This window comes from Pleurodeles waltl, chromosome 3_1 (genome assembly GCF_031143425.1).
Source record: "Pleurodeles waltl isolate 20211129_DDA chromosome 3_1, aPleWal1.hap1.20221129, whole genome shotgun sequence".
Classification (NCBI taxonomy): domain Eukaryota; kingdom Metazoa; phylum Chordata; class Amphibia; order Caudata; family Salamandridae; genus Pleurodeles; species Pleurodeles waltl.
In genome coordinates, this window is record NC_090440.1 from 1,625,355,510 (window position 1) to 1,625,376,171 (window position 20,662).

General features: G+C 46.4%; 1 protein-coding gene across 2 annotated transcripts in view; it reads left to right on the forward strand.

Annotated features, from left to right (window-relative positions):
- Positions 1-20,662, forward strand: part of CERS6 (ceramide synthase 6) — a 958,460-nt gene that overhangs the window by 241,786 nt on the left and 696,012 nt on the right. For both annotated transcript variants that reach the window (XM_069225278.1, XM_069225279.1), the window contains exon 2: positions 15,030-15,135. In XM_069225278.1, coding sequence (XP_069081379.1) covers positions 15,030-15,135 — 106 coding nt within the window. The remainder of the gene's footprint in view (positions 1-15,029; positions 15,136-20,662) is intronic.

The following is a 20,662-nucleotide window of genomic DNA, read 5'->3' on the forward strand; positions in this document are numbered from 1 at the left end:
CCAGCAATACCACCTCCAGTCACACACTCTCACAGCTGTAAAAAATATGCATGCTCAGCTTGAAGACCAGCCTATCCTGCCAATTGTATGCGATTAAGGTGTTTTCCATATTGTAGTTGCATTTTTATGAGCAATCTCAATTCCAATTTGATGATCTTTATCCAATGATGGGCATTTTCCACATGACAAATGTTGTGTTGCGGTGTGCAGGAAGTTACCTCAGTGGATGTGGCATAAATGATGTGCTTAATGAGGTTTAAATGTGGAACTCATTATGTTCATTCGTTACAAGGTATGCTCATCATATCTGAGGCATTAGAAACATTGGGGGTCATTCCGACCCTGGCGGTCATAGACCGCCAGGGCCGAGGACCGCAGATGCACCGCCAACAGGCTGGCGGTGCATCCAGGCCAATTCTGACCGCGGCAGTAAAGCCGCGGTCAGAAAAGGGAAACCGGTGGTTTCCCGCCAGTTTTCCCCTGGCCTGAGGAATCCTCCATGGCGGCGCTGCAGGCAGCGCCGCCATGGGGATTCCGACCCCCTTCCCGCCAGCCTGGTTCTGGCGGTTTTGACCGCCAGAACCTTGCTGGCCAGAACGGGTGTCGTGGGGCCCCTGGGGGCCCCTGCAGTGCCCATGCCAATGGCATGGGCACTGCAGGGGCCCCCTAACAGGGCCCCACAAAGATTTTCAGTGTCTGCATAGCAGACACTGAAAATCGCGACAGGTGCAACTGCACCCGTCGCACCCTTTCCACTCCGCCGGCTCCATTCGGAGCCGGCATCCTCGTGGAAGGGGGTTTCCCGCTGGGCGGGCGGGCGGCCTTCTGGCGGTCGCCCGCCGGCCCAGCGGGAAACTCAGAATTACCGCAGCGGTCTTTTGACCGCGCTGCGGTATTCTGTCGGGGGAACTTTGGCGGGCGGCCTCCGCCGCCCGCCGAAGTCAGAATGACCCCCATTGTGTTGGAATGCTTTCTAGAACAGAATGGCAAATTAGGTTTTGCATCTCTTGTCTCAGAAATGACCAAGGCACAGGGTGCATGTCATTTAAAAGACATAATGCAAAGCCAGGCAATGTTCAGTATACTTAGTTCAAAATCTGAAAACCTGAAATCCAAGTTCATAGAGTTTGTCAAATAATGTGAAGAAAAATTTGAACTTTGCATGTACTGGGAAAATGTTTTACTCATGATAGCTCTAATGAAAATGTGGTACATGCTCATCGGGAAGGTGATTGGGAGCTGCACATAAAGACTGTGGAGACACTGATTACTGCTGTTCATGAATTCGATTGCATAAACTGAGATATGGGTCCTGGTATTCGGAAAGAGCAAAGAAGCTAGAGGTGGAAAACCATACCTCTACTGAAATTAACCCAAAGACGTTTTGTGTTGAAAGACAGAGAGGGAAGGTTCAATGGTGTGGCTCCAGATATACAAATGGAACAGATGAACCAGAGATCACAGAGAAGCTCCAAGAGAATTGTTGGCCAGGCATGTAAAAGTTGATATGTTACTCAATGGCAGCTAGTTTACCAAGAAGTCTTTTCCATTTGCAATACTTTCAGAGAGGTGATAAATTAAAAATTAATGGACCATTGTTAAACTGTTCCTCAAAATGAACTTCTGGGAACCAGAGGGGAACGTTTTAATAAACATGTTGACAACTTCATCTTCGTTTCTTGCAGCAGCAAGGAAACCCCTTCGAAATTACTGAGCCTCCGTGACTACACAACTTTGTGACCAAGCAATATGTGGATAACGATATAAAGTCACTTCTACTGGATGTCTTGGAACATGAATTGAAACTATACGCAGAACTGAAGCAGGACAGATTTGTATTAAAAGAGAAAAAGCTGTTTGGCATAATCACTAAAGCTAAACTTCCATGCTTTAATTGCCATACTAAGAGTTTAGCCCAACCAGCCACTACAAAACAGGTTACAAAAAAACAAATTTTGCAAGCACATAGAGAGATGGATGTAGCAAAAGAAAGGGGTGAATTTATCAAGGACATTTTGTTGCATGATCTTCTTCCAACAATCGCATTATTTGATGGAGATGCTGCAATCAAACCAGTAAAGCATAAACTTGCACAAAAGCGTGAGAAAACTTTCACCTGAAGAATTTCAATTCAAAAAGGTGTTCTCATGGAAAACTGCTGTTGCTGTGGACTGTATGTCACAACTGCGAATGGTCAAGATTTCATCCATGCAAAACTTCAGAGATGTTGTACAGATTGTTCTACAGATATCAAAGTCAGTGTGCATCTTGCAAGAACTGCACACTGTCTTTGACAGTTATCTTGACCTATCAAAGAATGTTAGAGAATCAGACAAATGTCTACAAGTGGAGCAATTGACCTTGCCTGCATCAAAAATTTGACACCTATACCTGTGCAACTTGAGAAATTCTGGTCATTAACATCAAAGAAAATGAACATGGAGATGTTAACTTGCCAAAACATTGCTGATGCTTCAGTGAACACTGAAATTCCAATTATTGCAAGTGGAATGATTGTCAATTAGGAGTTGGTGCCTGCAGAGATATATTCAAAAGGTATTGGCCATATTGTCAAAGAACCTAACAGCAAATTGACGACACTGACCTTCCTGTTGTGCCACATGTTGAGTGGGCTGTTCGAAATGGTTCCAATCGAGTCATTTTACTGTCAAATGACATAGATGTTATTATTGTACTTCTTAGATTTGTTGCAATGTTCATACGTTAAGGATTGTCAGAGTTATGGATACATTATGGAGCAGGTGAGAAAAGGCACTTAATCCTGCTTCATATTCTGTACAAGAAACTTGACCCAGAGATGCCCAGTGTTCTTATCAAGGTAGATATTCTTACAGGTGGTGACACTATAAGCAAAACTGGAATAAAGCTTGGAGCTTAACAGATGAACCTGTGAAGTTTCTAAAAGGATTTGCTGAGACAGAAGAAGAATGTGACTTTAAAGATGTAGAAAAGGACCTTGATCATGAGTGGAAAACATGTTCTGTCTGTCACACATTTGATTATCTTCAGTATAGTGAGTTCAAGAGATCAGTCCCGCTAAGTGACCTTCCACCGACATCATATTCTGTGCGTGGACACATTAAAAGAGAGTTCTACTTAATCAGAAGTTGTGTAAATATTTTGGATCATGCATATGTAGAGAAACGTCAGTGTGAATTTGGTTGGGAAGATATTGAAGCGTTGCTACAACCTATGACATTTCTTAAGCCTCTACCCACAAAACTTACACACACATGTGCTTGTAAAACATGTGCTACAAAAAGATGTCCCTGTCGAATAAAGTGAACAATGAAAATGTGTCTAAAGCAAAAGTAATAAACATTAGATTTTTTCATTTTCAGATCATAAACATTGTTTGGTGTATACATAAAAGGATTAAAAAACATTATTATTTGTTTCATTTCTATATATGTCTCTTCTTCCTCAATTATAGTCGTTGTTTTTGAAAATGGCAAATGGGTTGCTCTGAGGAGTCATTTTCTTTCTCCATAAGACTACTTGACCCCCAAAACCTATGCTTTGACACCAAAATGAAGTATTTAGGTCTCATGGTTCCTGAACTATTACATCATCACTCCAACACATCTGCCATGCCATTGTGCTACAGTGGATTAATTCCGCACCTGCGGTCCTTGGCCAGTGACCACCTAAGGAGAGGAATTTACTTGAAAATGGTGGGAACCTGCTTTTTAATAATGAAAAGAATGAATCAGTAGCAAGTTATCTTTTGCCTTCTCCACCTAACAATCTTGCATCCTTCCTGTCTGGGTCAGAAGATAAGGAACTGATCGCTTCTCTCAGAGTCATCCTACAGGGATGTCCAGGCAAGAATCTATAGTTAAGTTTCCTGTGATGCACATTGAACATGTGGTTGTGGCCCAGCCATACGCTGACAGAGATGAAGTCCTTCTTTAAAAATTGCGAACTAAGGTGTTACATCTGGCTACACAAATGCTGGTAAAATAGGGTGCTTAATTGTGGAGGGCATTGATCATAAGAGGGATATGTTTTTCATGCCACAAACTGTGCACTTAAGTCCTATTCCTGGAAGAGTGTTCTGATGTAAATCAACAAAGTGGAATAACAAGAATTATGTGCACTGGTTGGCACAGGCTTAGTGAGGAAATAATTTACGAGGTGTGAGGCTAGAATTCAAACATTAATATGGCATGGGAGATGAAGAAAACACTGTGTGGGGACACTGTAAGGGAAATGTAATTTTAAACTTGAATTAAAGTCTTAATGGGGACTCCTGTATTGGTTATTGTGACTGAAGATGAAATCATGTTCTTTTGTTTTTGCATTAATTTGGCACTAATATTTTGGTTGAACAAGAAATCCTGTTACCGGTGGCATTTGCAGGGACAACTTGCAGCTTGAGGTGAAGTAGAGGCATTTAAGAAATTATGTGAGTTGAGAAAAAAGCCAACTGTCAACAATTGAGATACTTCACTGAGTGGGCTGAATGTAAAGAATGTACTTCTGATGGTTCTGACACAGGGATCTTGCAAGTGGTTGGAGTGGATGGGGAGATCACACGTAGGGGTGTTGAAGGCTGGGATACTCAACACAGATTGGGGAACCCAAGGGTTGGAGAAACATTGAGAGTTCTTGTATTCATGTAGGACCTAAAGGGCTATGCTGTACTTTGGGGTATGATTGAATAGGATGTCCTACACAGGGAATCGTGGGAATAAGGTGTTCTGGGCAGGAACAACTAAGATGATTTTTTGCAGTCTTCCTTAACGAGGAGCTAAGCAGCATCCAGTTAAATGTTATAGATAAAGATAGATGGCTATGAAACTGTAGAGCTGAGTGGGACAGCCAGTCTTGTGGCTACTGGGAGTGGAAGATATTGCATTGAGAGGAACTGGATAGTGTTCTATGGGGAAAGAGAGATTGTCTTGTGGTTTAATTGGGATGGAAATCCTATCCCAGTAAAAAGAACATGGATCATACACTAAAAAGAGACTATGGAAAGAAAATCTCATCACTGGTTGGGGGAGTGCATGGAATTGAGGCTGTTTGGCTGATTGATGTCCTGCATATAACTGGAAACTATTGGACCAGGTTGATCAGATATCAGTTCTTGAAAGTGACCTTGGTCTACTGAAGTACTGACAATGTGAGGATAGATAGTATTCATAACTAAAAGGAGGAAAGATTAGAATTTCCATTTGTTGCAGGCTGCGTTTGGAGCATCAGACAACTGTGAAAGTGTCAACTAAAAATTATTCTACAAAATGTAGAAGGATTTGACTTGTTTGAATAAACATTTTACAGAAACAACGCTATTAAAAACTCATACCAAATCTACACCAAAATTTCACTTAGTGTTGTGCATCATACTTGGGAAGTCTCTGCACCAATATTTACAACAAGATATTTAGTGAGGTTTAGAGAATAAATCCAAGAATAAAATATTGCTTAAAAGAGAAAAATCAGAGGACTAAGTAACAGCACTCCCTAGCTGCTCCCACAAATTTGTTCATAGGCAGCTAAGAACCCAACTGCGAACTTAGCATGTAGTTTTCCAACACAGAGTTCTTCAATGGCAATAACTTGCTACCTACTTGATTTTATCACAACTCTGATTCCAGCAGGTCAAACTTAGGACCCACCCAGAATGGCTTGCCTACTGGAGTCTCTTGACTCTAAGCAAAATGCCATTTCTACAACAATGCTTTTGAACTCCTTGCCAGCACCTCTGCCTTTAAGAGCCTGACCATGTAAAAACATGGTGTTGGGTCCTTCTTTAAATGAATAACCTTTTGTTTGTGAACAATGTGAACAAGTTACAAGGCATAAAACCAAGGACATCACAGACCTCTCCAGTGAGTGTGAGTGTGTGTGAGCACTTTGTCTTGGAATACCTCCCATTTCTATCCAACTCATCAGCAGGTTGGTACTCCTGTTTTGAGACATGAGCGACTGGAGGATGGACCATCAGGTCGTTCAGGTCACGTCAACTTCTGGGTCCTGAGCTACAGATGCCTTCCTTCAGGATTGATCAAGACTAACCCCTTTAGCCCCCAACTTCTTCCCTCCTCTCAAATGGTCTTTTCATCATGTGATTCTGCTGGAGGCTCATCCTAATCACTCCAGATTAGCCTCCTGAATCATGGTTTCCCATCCTACTGAATCAGGCAAAGAACTTCATATTCATTCTCTGTTCAACTCGCTTCTTCTTAAACCAGTGGGTCTTTCCCTGGCCTAGTGATGCTTTTGTGTAACAATATATATATATATATTTATTGACTTAATTATTGCAAAACATAACATTAATACACCAGTAATGCCCATAACACAACAAATTGTAAATAGAAAAATACTTTAGCCAATAGATTGAAATCCTCCTTTTTGCTAATAGTTAAGTCAATTCAGTTACTTATATATGGATCTTACTTTTTCTTTTAAAATGTGTTATCCCTAAGAACCTGCTGCCAGGGACAATTGCTAAACTATGCCAGCATGCTCTTTATATCTATCACCTACTGTTAAACAGAATTGCACTATTTTTAGATAGGTTAAGTATATAAATGAAGTTAAATCAGTGCGACATATAGAGCAACTTTCTTGCTTTGAACTGTTTATCTTCTGCTTAGTTTGAGGGGTCAACTATGATCCGTGTAATATATTGAAATGTATGACATGAAATCTGTCAGTGCTTTAAGCTTTTTGTACTAATTTCAATGTTCTGTCCCATGCCACCCTGCCAGAGTACCTACATTTCCCTGTAGCCATTTCTCCCTAGTGGTAGTTCCATCACATCTAATAGCTCTGTATAATGATGTGATGGGGCCTTAGCACATAAACACATCCATCCATCTGAAGAGAGTATGCAAGGGCACTGATGTGAATTAAGCTTTTCTCAAAGTGATAGCTGACGTTCTGGAGAAATTGAGTAGGGGGCTAGAGTAACCTGATTGTGCCTACTTGGAAATTATGAATGATTCTTTCTTGTACAGATTTCTTATGCTTAGACAATTTTCATTTTCTGAATATCCATATCTTTTGATATCTTTCGAAAGTCAGATGACACTCAGTGGGACAGAGTGTGAGGCCTTGAACAGTAACTGGCGTCTCCCTTGCACTCTCAGACAATAGAGACAATAGTTTAATCACAAAACACATTCCTGCCCTGTGTGTTTTCTGTGAATAGTATGTTTACTATTTTCTATGTGTGACTTGCACCCTTACATCAGTCTCCTACATCCTAAAACCAACTAGCTACAAACTGAATTTGGGGTGTCAAACAATAACACTTCCTGTCCAGGGACTGGTGTTCCTTCTCTGATATCTATGTTTGAATGTGTCTCATTTAATGTTGATTCTCTTCCCTATCAGGAGTACGGAAACCAGTGAACTGACCACGGCTCTAAATACTATTGAGGCTCTGGAGCATATGCTGCTTTGGGGTGTACGTCAGAATATCATAGTCAGAAATATCGCCTGACTTAAATAGGGTGTCCAAAATATAATTTACAAAATATCATGGGTGCAGAACTTGTATTAATAACTCCAAGGGGCTATAGTTTTGTAGAAAACATTTGTGTCAGACAATTTTATCACTCTGATATTCTAGTACCTATTATGCAAGCAAAATTACGTTCAGCCAATGCTCTTGCACCTCTGGATTGTAATGCTGTAATTGGCAATACAGTGTTTACAGCTTTTGCCAGTTTTACTTTAGTGTAGATACAATTCACCCACCTCTTCTTGACCTTGTGAATGTAAGGGCATACCCCACAGTACTTTTCCTCACCCAGTCTCCAGACTTTTTAACACTTATTTCTCATATTTTCCTGATTGGAAGTTTACTGTTAAATTACTGCTTTTGTGCACCTTTTGCTAAATTGCACAGAATGCTCCAAGCACATTTAGCAGTAGAAGAATAAAGCTGTGGTTTTCAGCAGGACCTGTTACTTTCATGAGGAAAAACAAAAAAAGTGAACATTTTCAAAAAATGTATAATTGAAATTTGCTTTCAAGCTTTTTCGTCGTTGAAATGGTTGTACTCCTCTCCATTGATGTGCCTTGGATCATCGGGACACAGTCAGTGACACAGGTTTCCATAGTGTAAAAGGCTATTAATTAGGACATTATTGCCATTTGGCCACATGACATTTTAACATGAACAGATCAAAATTCAACTTTTAAACCCCATCCTTTAAACTTTTCCCCAATCTTCTTTTCACTCATTCCCTTCACTTTTCTTTTGTTTACCCATCTTCCACTTCCATACCCCCACAGATCCTCCTTTTCCTTTTGTCCCCAGCCTGCTTCAGGCATTCCTCATGCTGCCATCCTTGACCTACTTCTTTTGCCCAATTGGAAGGGTGGCCAGGCCCGCATCTGACTCTCCACCATCCCCCATCTACTGCCACTCAGCATAAACCGTTTGAGCCATTTTGCTGCCCCACCAGCAAACCCACTGCAACATAGCACGCCCCTACACAGACTCTTTAAACCACATCTTTTTGCCCCACAAATCCCCGCGATCAAGCGAAGCTCTGTTAGATGGTATGCAATATCCAGTTCAGACAGGTGCACCGCGCCATCCCCGAATAACCTAACTTTGTCCTCCACAATCCCTTCATGCTTCAGTACTTTGATGTCATGTGCCCAACAAAAAACCTGCATTGTCCGAGTCAGCTTCCTTCGAGCCCTTTCTATAGCCCCATGCTTCAGTGCTCCTCTCCATTGTCTCCTGGGCACAAACTCAGTCCAAACTATGCACGTGCCATGCACTTTTTGATGAAGCAACTCCAACTCTTGTTGCATATGTTGCAGTAGGGTGAGCCCAGAGAACCGCACCAGATCGTTCTCCCCAAGGTGCAATAGTAAAAGATCCAGACATCCCCAGTTCAGCATCATAGATGTTAAGAAAGAAAGTAATGCACCCCACTGCATGCCGCTCTTCCCCTGCCACAACACCTTGTGACGACTACTCAGCAGTCCTAAAGAACGTCTGTAAATCTACAACTCCGCATACTTTGGCGCCCACTGTATAAATGAATGCCCGAACAACCACATGACCATTTTCAAACTCCTGGAGCCATTCATACAACCTTTAAAGAGAACTCATGTTAATATAAAAACATATCAACCCCCTTCCCCCAATCCTAAAACCTCCTCCCCCAAGCAACCTACCAATGGTACAGTACCCGATATCACGCCCGCACATATCGCTTGCAACACTTAGATCGCCACCTACCAATACGCCTGATCTTCACCCAATCCCAACCCAAATGAGCTGCCGCGGTTGCTGTACCTATTCGGAAAGAATGAGTACCAAAGCACTGTGCCTGTCTCCCAATCCGCTGTAGCGCCATGCGCAGAACCAACAACAACTGAAATGCTGTCAGCTTTCTCCCATCCGCATGACTAAATACTCCTATCCCAATGGCCGTCCTCTGGGACCTAAACCCAACCCGTTCCAAAACCGGGTATGCTGCAGGATCAGCACCCTTGCACAACCACACTCATTTCCCCCTCCCCGTCTGATAAGTCTTGGACCTTCTTAGCCAGATACCTAAATGCTCCACTTGCATCCACTCTCACACCCACAGCCTTTCCTACCCTTAGAAGTTCAGACACCCAAAATGCCCCATAAACACATCCACACAATGCACAACCTGAACAAAGCAAGTTCATGCGCGTCCGTGCAGCAAACTGGCAAAACATACAACAGTTCCACTAGCAAATCGAAAGTAATAGATTCCAGCCCCACCCCGCCAATCCCTCATCTGACCTTGCCATAACCCTTCAACATTCGTTCCAAGATATCCTTGGCCAGATCACTGCCAAACAAATATTGGCCATAAAAAGACACACCTGCCAACTTACCACCAACGGTGGCTGGCGAAAAACCTTTCTGCATCATTAACAACACAAAACGCAAAACACGGGACTCCAATGTGCCCTCATCCTGTAACGAAAAATTCCCTTCAAAGCATTCAAAATTCTGAAACTTCAACCATGTCAGGCAATAACTCTTCAGAGCGGATTCTGCTAAGGACAGGTCCACCAGTCTAATGATCATCATGCCCCCCCACTGCCGGGACTGCTGTTTTGTGCTGCTTTGCTCCTGGCACCAAACTGCGAAACTGCTGCCACTGTGAACGAGACAGGGAATCTGCAATAGCATTGTTCACCCCTGGAATGTGCTCCTCTTTGAAAACAATATTGAAAGTTAAACATCAACACATAAAAAACCTCATCAGCCTCAACACACTCAGGTCTTTTGTCCTCTGTCTATTCACCAGGTCCACAATGGTCATGTTATCCACATGAAACACCACTGTCCTGTTAGCCAGTTCTTCCCCCCACACTGTCAACGCCACCAGCAGCGGGAAGAATTCCAAAAATGCAATGCTCCTGACCTGAGCCAGCCACTGTGCCGGCCACTCCTCTGCACACCATCTACATCCCAGAACAATCTGAAACCAGAGGCCCCCGATGCATCAGAGAATATTTGGACTTGTCAAACAGTGTCCTCCTCCTTCCTGGTCAGGAACGTCTCCCACACTCTGATGTCCTCCTGCATGCCCACAGAGACCTGAATCCTGTGATTTGGGAGAAATGCACCTGATATTGCCTGTCCCATGCTCCTGCAAAAAGTCTTTCCTCCCTCAATCACCCTGCAAGCGAAATTAAGGAGACCCAGGAGCTGTTGTGCAGTACGCAACTCAATTTTGTGCAAGGACCTGATTTTTTACAGGAAGACCAAAATCTCATCCTCCATTCCAGCCGATAATCTAGCCACCAATGCCTCAGTGTCAAGTTCTATCCCGGGGAATGTCAATACCTGACTAGGGCCCTCTGTTTTTTCTGGAGCCCAAAGAACGCCCACCTCCTGCGCCAGCTGCTGAAACCCTTCCAAAGCCTTCCTGCATGAATTAGAATCTGACCTTCCCACAAACAGGAAGTCATCCAAAACACACATTACTTCCCTAAGTCCAGTAACTTTGACAAAAACCCACTCCAAGAAAGTACTAAAGGCCTCAAACAGCACACATGAGATGGCGCAACCCATAGGCAGCACTCGATCCACATAGATTGCCCCATCCAGTTGCATTCCCAGCAAGGTAAAATCTTCCGGATGGATAGGTAGCAGCCGAAACACCGCTTGGCCAACTCAGCTCCCTGCCACAGGCGTGAACGAGCTGAATGGCATCGTCCACTGATGCGTACACCACCCGCGTGTCCTCATGCGCTATGAAATTGTTTACCGACGTCCCTTCCGGCCAAGACAAATGGTGTATGAGGTGGAACTTCCCTTTGCTCTTTTTAGGAATCACGCCTAAAGGTGAAATCCTTAGGTTTTCCATGGGCCAGTCATAAAACGGACCCGCAATTCTGCCCTCAGACACTTCCTTCAACAATTTAGCAGCCACCACTTGTGGCAGATCTGTGGCAGACCGCAAATTATCCGCCCACCTCCTCACTCTCTGCCCCTGATAACCTATGCGGAACCTCTCCTTAAAACCTCATTCCAGCTTCCGCGCTATGTCCCGGCCAGTACATGCGCAACCAGGGCAACAGCCCTTCCAATTTAATTGGAGTAGAAGTCATTTGGCACAGGAGCACTGCTTGGCCAGGCTGGACAATGAAAAACATTGCGTGACCGGGTGTCTACTTCCACATTTCGAACATTCGCCACCTATTGCATCCATAGCTCAGGATCCACATCCCCCCAAGGCTTATCCGGTTTGGTGCTCACCCTCGCCCTGAACTCTTCATCATATCTGAGCCACACAAAACCCCCAAAATACATTTGGGCCTTGCGGATGATGTCCATATATTTAAACAGCGATATGGCCCTATCCGGATATTTCTCCCAATAAATGCTGGCATATATCAAGAATGCCGAGGTCCAGTTGTTCATGGTTATCGGTACCCTAGGCCTCCATGCCAGTTCTCATTCTTCCTCTATGGATCCCTCTTTTGCCTGTATATCCCTGTGCAAAAGCTTGAAAACATCCACATATTCATGCCGCCAAATTCTGGCCTTGTTCTTGTCTGCCACATGAGAACCCAAGGGCATCGCTAAACCCATGTCTGGAAGCTGCTTCTTGTGCCCCCCACCGTCCTTACCTTCAGTCTCAGTCCCCTCTGCCTGAGCCTTCTCCCCCTCCTCAACAGCCATTGACGTCCCCTTTTCAGCTGCCTTTTCCCCATCTCCAACCTGTGACGCACTTGCCCCAGGTTCCTTATGAACACAGGAATCACCTACCCCTACCAACCTGTGAGTACAAGCCGTCGACTTGGCTGCCGCTGCGCCCGACACAGACCACCATTCACCCTTACCTCTCAGCCTGGGTTCCACAGCCCCTGTGTGTCTCGCCATCTGTTGACCACGCTTCTCAATGTGCAATGCCTCCAGTGTCCGTTCACCAGCCTGCTGGCCCTGCAAAACAGAAGCTGAAAAGGGGGTTGTGCTGCTGTTGTGCCCTTCTCTCATCCCCCTCTCCCCTCTCACCTCACTGTCTCGAATCTCCTGTCTTCCCACTCATCCATCTCATCCTCATAGTCAAGCTCCAGCTCCTCTCCCTCCATCACACACCTGCCATCATCATTACCCTCATCACCCGTCACAGCACGCCTCTCAACCGGAGCCTGTACCCCATGGCGCCTGCCATATGCGGGACTGTCCCGTTCCTGCGCCGTAGAGAAGGCCACCAAAGACCCCTCTATTGCTTCAGACCAACATCCTGGGGCTGTATTGCGCCCTGTTGGCACCGCCTTCGTTCTGCCAGCTTCCACCGCTGACCTTGACTCTCCACAACTCACCTGGCCGTCTGAGCCAGGTGTGCCCTCGTGCAGTCGGACAACCCGGCCACACCAGCCTCCTGGCGCCCACCGCTCGCACTGCATGGAACCCACACCCAGCTGCCCTGACCTGCCCCAGGATCCTCACTATCCCCAAGCCTCCCTTCACGTGACTTCCACTTCAGTGGCCTCTCCCTGCTTAAGGCCTCTTCCCTCTCCCTACAGATCTGGGCCTCTCTCCTCAACCTCAGCAACCACCTGCCTTTTCTCCCAAATGTTGGCCTTTTTAGTCCACTGTTGACCAATCTGTGCTGCCTAGCTGCCCTGAAAGAGTGCTCAAAAGCACCCTCCCCATGTGGCCTGCACTACCCTCAGCTGCTTGTCTCGGCCCAGCTCGTGCCTCACCCAGATCCTCACTGCCCCCAGCCTTGAGTCTACTCTGGCTGGACCCTCTGCTCTGCCTGGTCCTGCCTCTGCCCCTCCTCTGTCCAGGGGTCTCCCCCACCCCATTTACGCCAGTGCTATCCCTGCCTACAGGCCCTGGGTCCAACGGAGCTCCTTATCCTGCGGAGCCCCACTTTTTTGCTGCTGGACCCCCTGCTCCACCGCCTCAAAGGCATCAGAGGCCCAGCGCGGGCCACAAACTACAGAGCCCGGCCCCACCACACCTACATCACGCAGCACAGCAGGCCCCTCATGCGGGCCCGCAATGGACACTGGGGGTCAACGCGCTGTGCCCTTTCCCCCCTGCCACCTTCTTCTTTGGGGTATGAACCGGCGAGCGGCACACAGCAGCAGCTGCTGCTATGCCACCTGCTGCAGCGCGTGCAGGGCACGCCATACCGACCCAGGCCTGGTCGAGGCCACCAGGCCTGAGAAGGTCGGCCCGGCCAGTTTCACCCATGACATGAACCGCAGCCTTTACCGTCTCGGCTTCAGGGCCTGTCTCCATGCCCGACTCAACCCACACTGCTCTACTTGACGCCAAAGCTTCCTACTGCACGATGGGGCCAGCAAGGAAGAGGCTGATCCTTTCCTGAATCCCTTATTTATACCCACCCTTTTATCCCACCCCCACGGACCTCCCCACCAATCCAAGCCTTCCTGTCCTACTTCCTTCTCAAAGACTCCGGTGGAGAGACTAGACTGTGTCTGCTCTCCACAGGGCCCTCCATTGAGGTCTACTACTTAGAGCTCCTTCCTTCATTCACGCTTCTTTCCTTCTCCTCAACATCCTGCCTGGTCAGTTGTAATTTCGTTCCTACCTTAATATCGGTATCCATGGAGGTGCAGCAAGAGAAGTCTGTATTGACTGAGAGGAATTAATACCCATTGGCTCTTACTTTTCCTCTTCTTTTAAACTATGGATTGATTCAGAGGTATTATTCCTGACCTCATCAGCTTTCACACCTCTCCTTCTCTTGAACTACTTCAGTCCTACATCTATAACGGGCTGTGCTTGTGCTCTGGCTCTAACGCTGAAGCGTGTGCCAGTAAAGTGAGTTGCATCGCCTGCGCTTATATCCAGTGGCTTAGAAAGAGGGCCAAAGGCCATAAGGAAAGACATGAAAATGGGTCTCCTGTGTCCCAGTTACATAGTAAAGGACAGTCATTATTCAGATACAGTGGGCCCCACTGAACCAGAATAGCTACACTGTGACCTTCATGTATTTCAGGACAACACAGTCACAAATATAGCAGTGTATTATTCGCTGATGCTTCAGAATAATGCTTTCATAGGAAGTTCAACGATGGCACAAACCTCTTAAAGCACTTATTTCACTTTCTGTTACAATGACCAAATCAGCTTTACTTCTAGGTATTTCACCCCTTAAAATATATTCCTATACTTTTTTTATTTGCCTATCCTACAGTAAAAGCAAATAACATTGAAAGTTTAAAAAAAATGCTTTGTGTTACCACTTTCTGTAACCAACCTTTAGCTCCTCCCTCTCTGACGAAGAATCAATTGTAGTACCCCTTTCTGTCCTGTCCATTCCCTGGCCTCTTGTGTAATTTGTGTCCCTAGTATTTTTCATGAAAGTTCTCCCCATCTAATTTCATTAGCACAGCAACTACCTAGAGCTGTTAATTATAGTTTCCTAGCTTGTTCTTGATGACTTCATACATGTGCTCCATTTTATCATAAGAAAGATGCATGAGAATTTCGAAAGGGGCTTTTTTGTGCCAATCGGTATGGTTTACGTTTAACCAAGGTATTTGTTTTCTCCTAGGTTCATTGCCAAACCGTGTGCTTTGGGCCTGAAGATACAGGCCAGTGGACCACAGAAAGCTCAACATAATGCTATTCTGGAAAAGGTCTTTACAGCCATCACCAAGGTATGTCATAAAGCAGCGTTTTGTGATTTGTTAATAAGACATGAAAAGGTACCTTGCTGAAACAGATTCAGCTTGAAAATACCCTTTATATCTATGCAAGACTATGTAAAAATGTTCACCTGTACTAGAAATTTGAGACTGTGACTGCTCTGCAACTGTTTCCAAAGATAAAAATGCTGAAAATTCTTCACCTCAACTACTTTTGAGCTGGCATTATGCATGTTAAGAGCATGACTTCTATGCATTTTTTCTGAGATGAGGGCATATCTAAAAGAAGATAGGCTTATGCTGTGTTTAAGGGCCTTATGTCAAGGGTCCCTGAACTGTATTCAAGGGGGTTATTGTAATTTGCCTAATGGCTCTAGCCCCAGAATTGCCAGGGCTGGGGAACCATTCATTCTGAGGCTGGAGACACCAGACCCAGACCTGTGTGTGGGGGCTGCAAGCTCCTGCTGCCCTCAACACCCTCTGCCCTGGCCGTCCACAAATGAGGGAGTTGCAGATGCTCCCCCCTTCCCTCACCTGTTCTCCTGCTCCCTCCCACTCGCCATATTCACCATGGACCTCAGCGAAGCTCATGCATCAATTTACCACTTGTACGCAGCAAGCAGTACATGGATAAAAGGATGCTGATTTGGGTGCTGGGTCCCTCCCAGACCCCACCCTCAGAGGGAAAATACTATTCACATTTGGACCCGGTACTCGTGAGTCTATGTAGAATTACCCATACTAGGGATGTAACTTGTAATCCACAGATTTAGGTATTGGTATACTAGCTGGAATGTTTCATCACTCCACTTCCTCCTACTTTCCCCACATATAAAACCATAAATGCTTATAATTGTGGTGAGCTACAGTAAACAATAGGAACTCAAGATAATGATGATGCTTCAAAAAGACATTGAGGATGTTAGATTGTCTCCTCGTCTCATGATTTTTGGCCATCTTTGCTACAGCAAACATCCTTCATTGTGTAACCAGGTGGACTGTGCACTGTTAACCTACTACCAGTGGAACACATAACTCTGGCTGATGTGCATACGGATATTTTCTTTCAGAGAGGTTGGGACACCTTTTTATGAAACTGCTTTATGAACAAGGCACAGTGTTTTATGTTATGTCAACTTTACCTGTCTGTAACCAGTGTTAGTGTTCACAAATGTGGGATGTGTAGATAAACATGCCTCTATAAAGAGACTTTTAGCATAGGCAGGATATAAATCAGGTTCTGAACCTAGGTGAACAACCAACCATCCTTAGTTGTATAATTACACCAGCAGAGATTTTGAGACTCGGTTTGTTTTCTGTGAGGGTGAAAGGTTGTGGTGTAATATTTGATTTTGGCCTGCTTCCTGACATTTATGGTGACCAAACACAATAACAAATAGTTAATTTACTCAGCTTATTAAAATATTAAAATGATCTTCAGAATCAAACGTCCTCAGTCCTTCTGCTTCTGCTGTCTGTCAGTGGTTTGAGTTTAGAGTATGACGCAGTGGGTGCTGTAATACGAGGCTTATGGTTTATAACAAAGCCAACTTGAGTGTCAAGTATTGTCTCTCTTCTATACTTATGTCGCATTTTTTATTCAGTGCCAATGTGTTAGAAATGGGGTTTTTGGTTGGCAGTCAGGTTGCCCTCTGTCCAAGCAAGAACCCTCACTCTAGTCAGGGTAAGTCACACACAATCCAAAATCAGCCTGTGCTCACCCTCCGGTAGCTTGGCACGAGCAGTCAGGCTTAACTTAGAAGGCAATGTGTAAAGCATTTGTGCAATAAATCATACAACACCATAGCATAACACCACAAAAATACACCACACAGTGTTTTAGAAAAATATATAATATTTATCTGGGTATCTTCAGGTCAAAACGATCAAAGTTGCAATACGAATTTGTAAAGATATCACTGAAAAGTGATATAAAGTGTCTTAAGTCTTTAGAAAGTAAACAAAGTCTCTTTCAAACACAAAGTACCTGGTTTCTGGTGGAAAATCTCCTCAGAGGGCCACAGGAGAAGAGGTACGTGGAAAACTGGTGTGTGCGTCGATTTCTCCTCAGCACACACGGACTTGCATCGTTATTTTCCACGCGGGGAGTCGTGCGTCGTTTTCCGGCGCGCGGACAGTCTCTTACTGTGGTTTGCGGGGAGTACCAGATGTCCCGGGTCTGTGCGTGGATTTTCCTGCTTGTTTTCCGGCTGCGCGTCGTTCTGCGGTGCTGCGCGTCGAAGTTTCGATCTCACGGCAGGCGTTGCGTCGATTTCTCCTGCGGAGTCGGGCGGCGTTGTCCTTGCGAGGCTGTGCGTCAAAGTTTCGGTCGTCCCGAAGACGTCGCGTCGATCAGCGTCGGTGTGCGGTGTTTTTCTTGCCGCGGAACAAGCTGTGCGTCGAAAAGTTTGGCGCACGGAGCGTCCAAGAGGAAGAGAGAAGTCTTTTTGGTTCTGAGACTTCAGGGAACAGGAGGCAAGCTCTATCCAAGCCCTTGGAGAGCACTTTTACAGCCAGAAAAGAGTTCAGCTAGGCAGCAGGCCAACAGCAAGGCAGCAGTCCTTTGTAAAAAAGCAGACAGGTGAGTCCTTTGAGCAGCCAGGCAGTTCAGCAAGGCAGCAGGCCAACAGCAAGGCAGCAGTCCTTTGTAGAAAAGCAGACAGGTGAGTCCTTTGAGCAGCCAGGCAGTTCAGCAAGGCAGCAGGCCAACAGCAAGGCAGCAGTCCTTTGTAGAAAAGCAGACAGGTGAGTCCTTTGAGCAGCCAGGCAGTTCTTCTTGGCAGGATGTAATTTCTGGTTCAGGTTTCTTCTCCAGCAAGTGTCTGATGAGGTAGGGCAGAGGCCCTGTTTTATACTAAGTTGTGCCTTTGAAGTGGGGGTGACTTCAAAGAGTGTCTAAGAAATGCACCAAGCCCCCTTTCAGTTCAATCCTGTCTGCCAGAGTCCCAGTAGGGGGTGTGGCAGTCCTTTGTCTGAGGGCAGGCCCTCCACCCTCCCAGCCCAGGAAGACCCATTCAAAATGCAGATGTATGCAAGTGAGGCTGAGTACCCTGTGTTTGGGGTGTGTCTGAGTGAATGCACAAGGAGCTGTCAACTAAACCTAGCCAGACGTGGATTGAAGGGCACAACAAGATTTTAGTGCAAAGAAATGCTCACTTTCTAAAAGTGGCATTTCTAGAATAGTAATATTAAATCCGACTTAAATATGACCTTCCTGCTCCGTTCAGATCAGCAGCTGCCACTTCAACAGTGTATGAGGGCAGCCCCAATGTTAGCCTATGAAGGGAGCAGGCCTCACAGTAGTGTAAAAACGAATTTAGGAGTTTTACACTACCAGGACATATAACTACACAGGTACATGTCCTGCCTTTTACCTACACAGCACCCTGCTCTAGGGGTTACCTAGGGCACACATTAGGGATGACTTATATGTAGAAAAAGGGGGGTTCTAGGCTTGGCAAGTACTTTTAAATGGCAAGTCGAAGTGGCAGTGAAACTGCACACACAGGCCTTGCAATGGCACGCCTGAGCCAGGGTTAAGGGGCTACTGAGGTGGGTGGCACAACCAGTGCTGCAGGCCCACTAGTAGCATTTAATCTACCTGCCCTAGGCACATGTAGTGCACTCTACCAGGGACTTACAAGTAAATTAAATAGTCAATCATGGATAAACCAATCAGTAGTACAATTTATACAGAGAGCATATGCACTTTAGCACTGGTTAGCAGTGGTAAAGTGCCCAGAGGTCAAAAGCCAACAACAACAGGTCAGAAATAATAGGAGGAAGGAGGCAAAAAGTTTGGGGATGTCCCTGTCAAAAAGCCAGGTCCAACATGACCCCCTACCAGCCTAAAGCCAGGGAGAACAATCACTATCCTGATGTACTTCCCTGTTTGAGGCGACAGAACAAGGACCCAGGCCCACAACAGCAGGGGCATGCTCCAGTTCTTCGCCTTCCTGACTCCAATTGGATCCCTCTGTCCCTACTCTCAGGGCCCACTAAGCCAACCCATGGGGAACCTTTCTCCTTACCTGCGGATCCCATCTGTGCAGCACCTAACCTTACTTTGCTCACAGATGTATCCCAGGAGCAGGATAGTACCACCATGACCAACACAGTGGTGTTGCCCACTCTACCCCCGGGGTGTGACACTTGTCCCCTCCCCAGGGATAACTCTGTCCACCCGGACAGCAAGCCACAATGATTACTGACAGCTGCCAGGGATGAGAGCCAGGCCCCAGGCCTCTCAAAGCTCTCCAACCACTGTGGCTGTGGAGAGTGGGGGGCAGTAGCCCCAGGTGCTGGGCACCCTTTAACCACTCTCCCTTCCACCAGGTCAGGGATGACAGCCTGAACCTGGTCCTCCCCTCTGGGGCTCTGTACCCTCCCTCCTGGAGCGGTACCCCCAGAGTCCAACATGGTCAGGGTGCTTACAGAAGTCGCCCTGTACCATTCCTCCACCAGTGCAGGGCTGTTAACCTGCAACTGGCCCTCCAACCTGGGGTCTGTACCTTCAGGTTGGACTAGGGCCTGGGGTGAGGCTTCCCTCCCCCTGCCCTCCCTTCTGGGGTCCAGCACCCTCCAACTCGGAGTGGCCTCCTCAGAAGACAACATGGTAGGGGCACTGTTATCAGTAGCCCCTCCCTCCAGGTCCGGGGGGACACCCTGAACCTGGTCTTCCAGCCCAGGGTCTGTACCCTCAGACTGGATCACTGCCTGGGAAACCAGGACTTGCTGGGAGGCACACCTACCCCCCACCAGGTCAGAGTTTAACCTCTGCACCTGACCATTCAACTCAGAGTCACCACCCTGAAGTTGAACAATTGCCTGGCACGCCAGGACTTCCTGGAGGGCACACTGACCCTCCACCAGGTCAGAGTTTAACCTCTGAACTTGGCCATTCAACTCAGAGTCACCATCCTGAAGTTGAACAATTGCCTGGCGCACCAGGACTTTCTGGGAGGCACACCTACCTCCCACCAGGTCAGAGGTCAACCTCTGAACCTGGTTCTCCAACCCAGGGTCACCACCCTGAGGTTGAACAATTGCCTGGCACGCCAGGACTTTCTGGGGGGCACACCTACCCCCCACCAGGTCAGAGTTACCTCTGAGCCTGGTTCCCCAACCCAGGGTCACCACCCTGAGGTTGGGCAATTGCCTGGCACGCCAGGACTTTCTGGGGGGCACACCTACCCCCCACCAGGTCAGAGTTTAACCTCTGAACCTGGTCATCCAACCCAGAGTCAACACCCAGAGGTTGGACAATTGCCTGGCACAGCAGGACCTCTTGGGAGGCACACCTACCTCCCACCAGGTCAGAGTTTAACCTCTGAACCTGGGTATCCAACCCAGAGTCACCACCCTGAGGTTGAACAATTGCCTGGCACGCCAGGACTTTCTGGGGGGCACACCTACCCCCCACCAGGTCAGAGTTTAACCTCTGAACCCGGTTATCCAACCCAGAGTCAGCACTCTGAGGTTGGACATCTGCCTGGTATACCAGGACTTTCTGAGGGGCACACCTACCCCCCAACAGGTC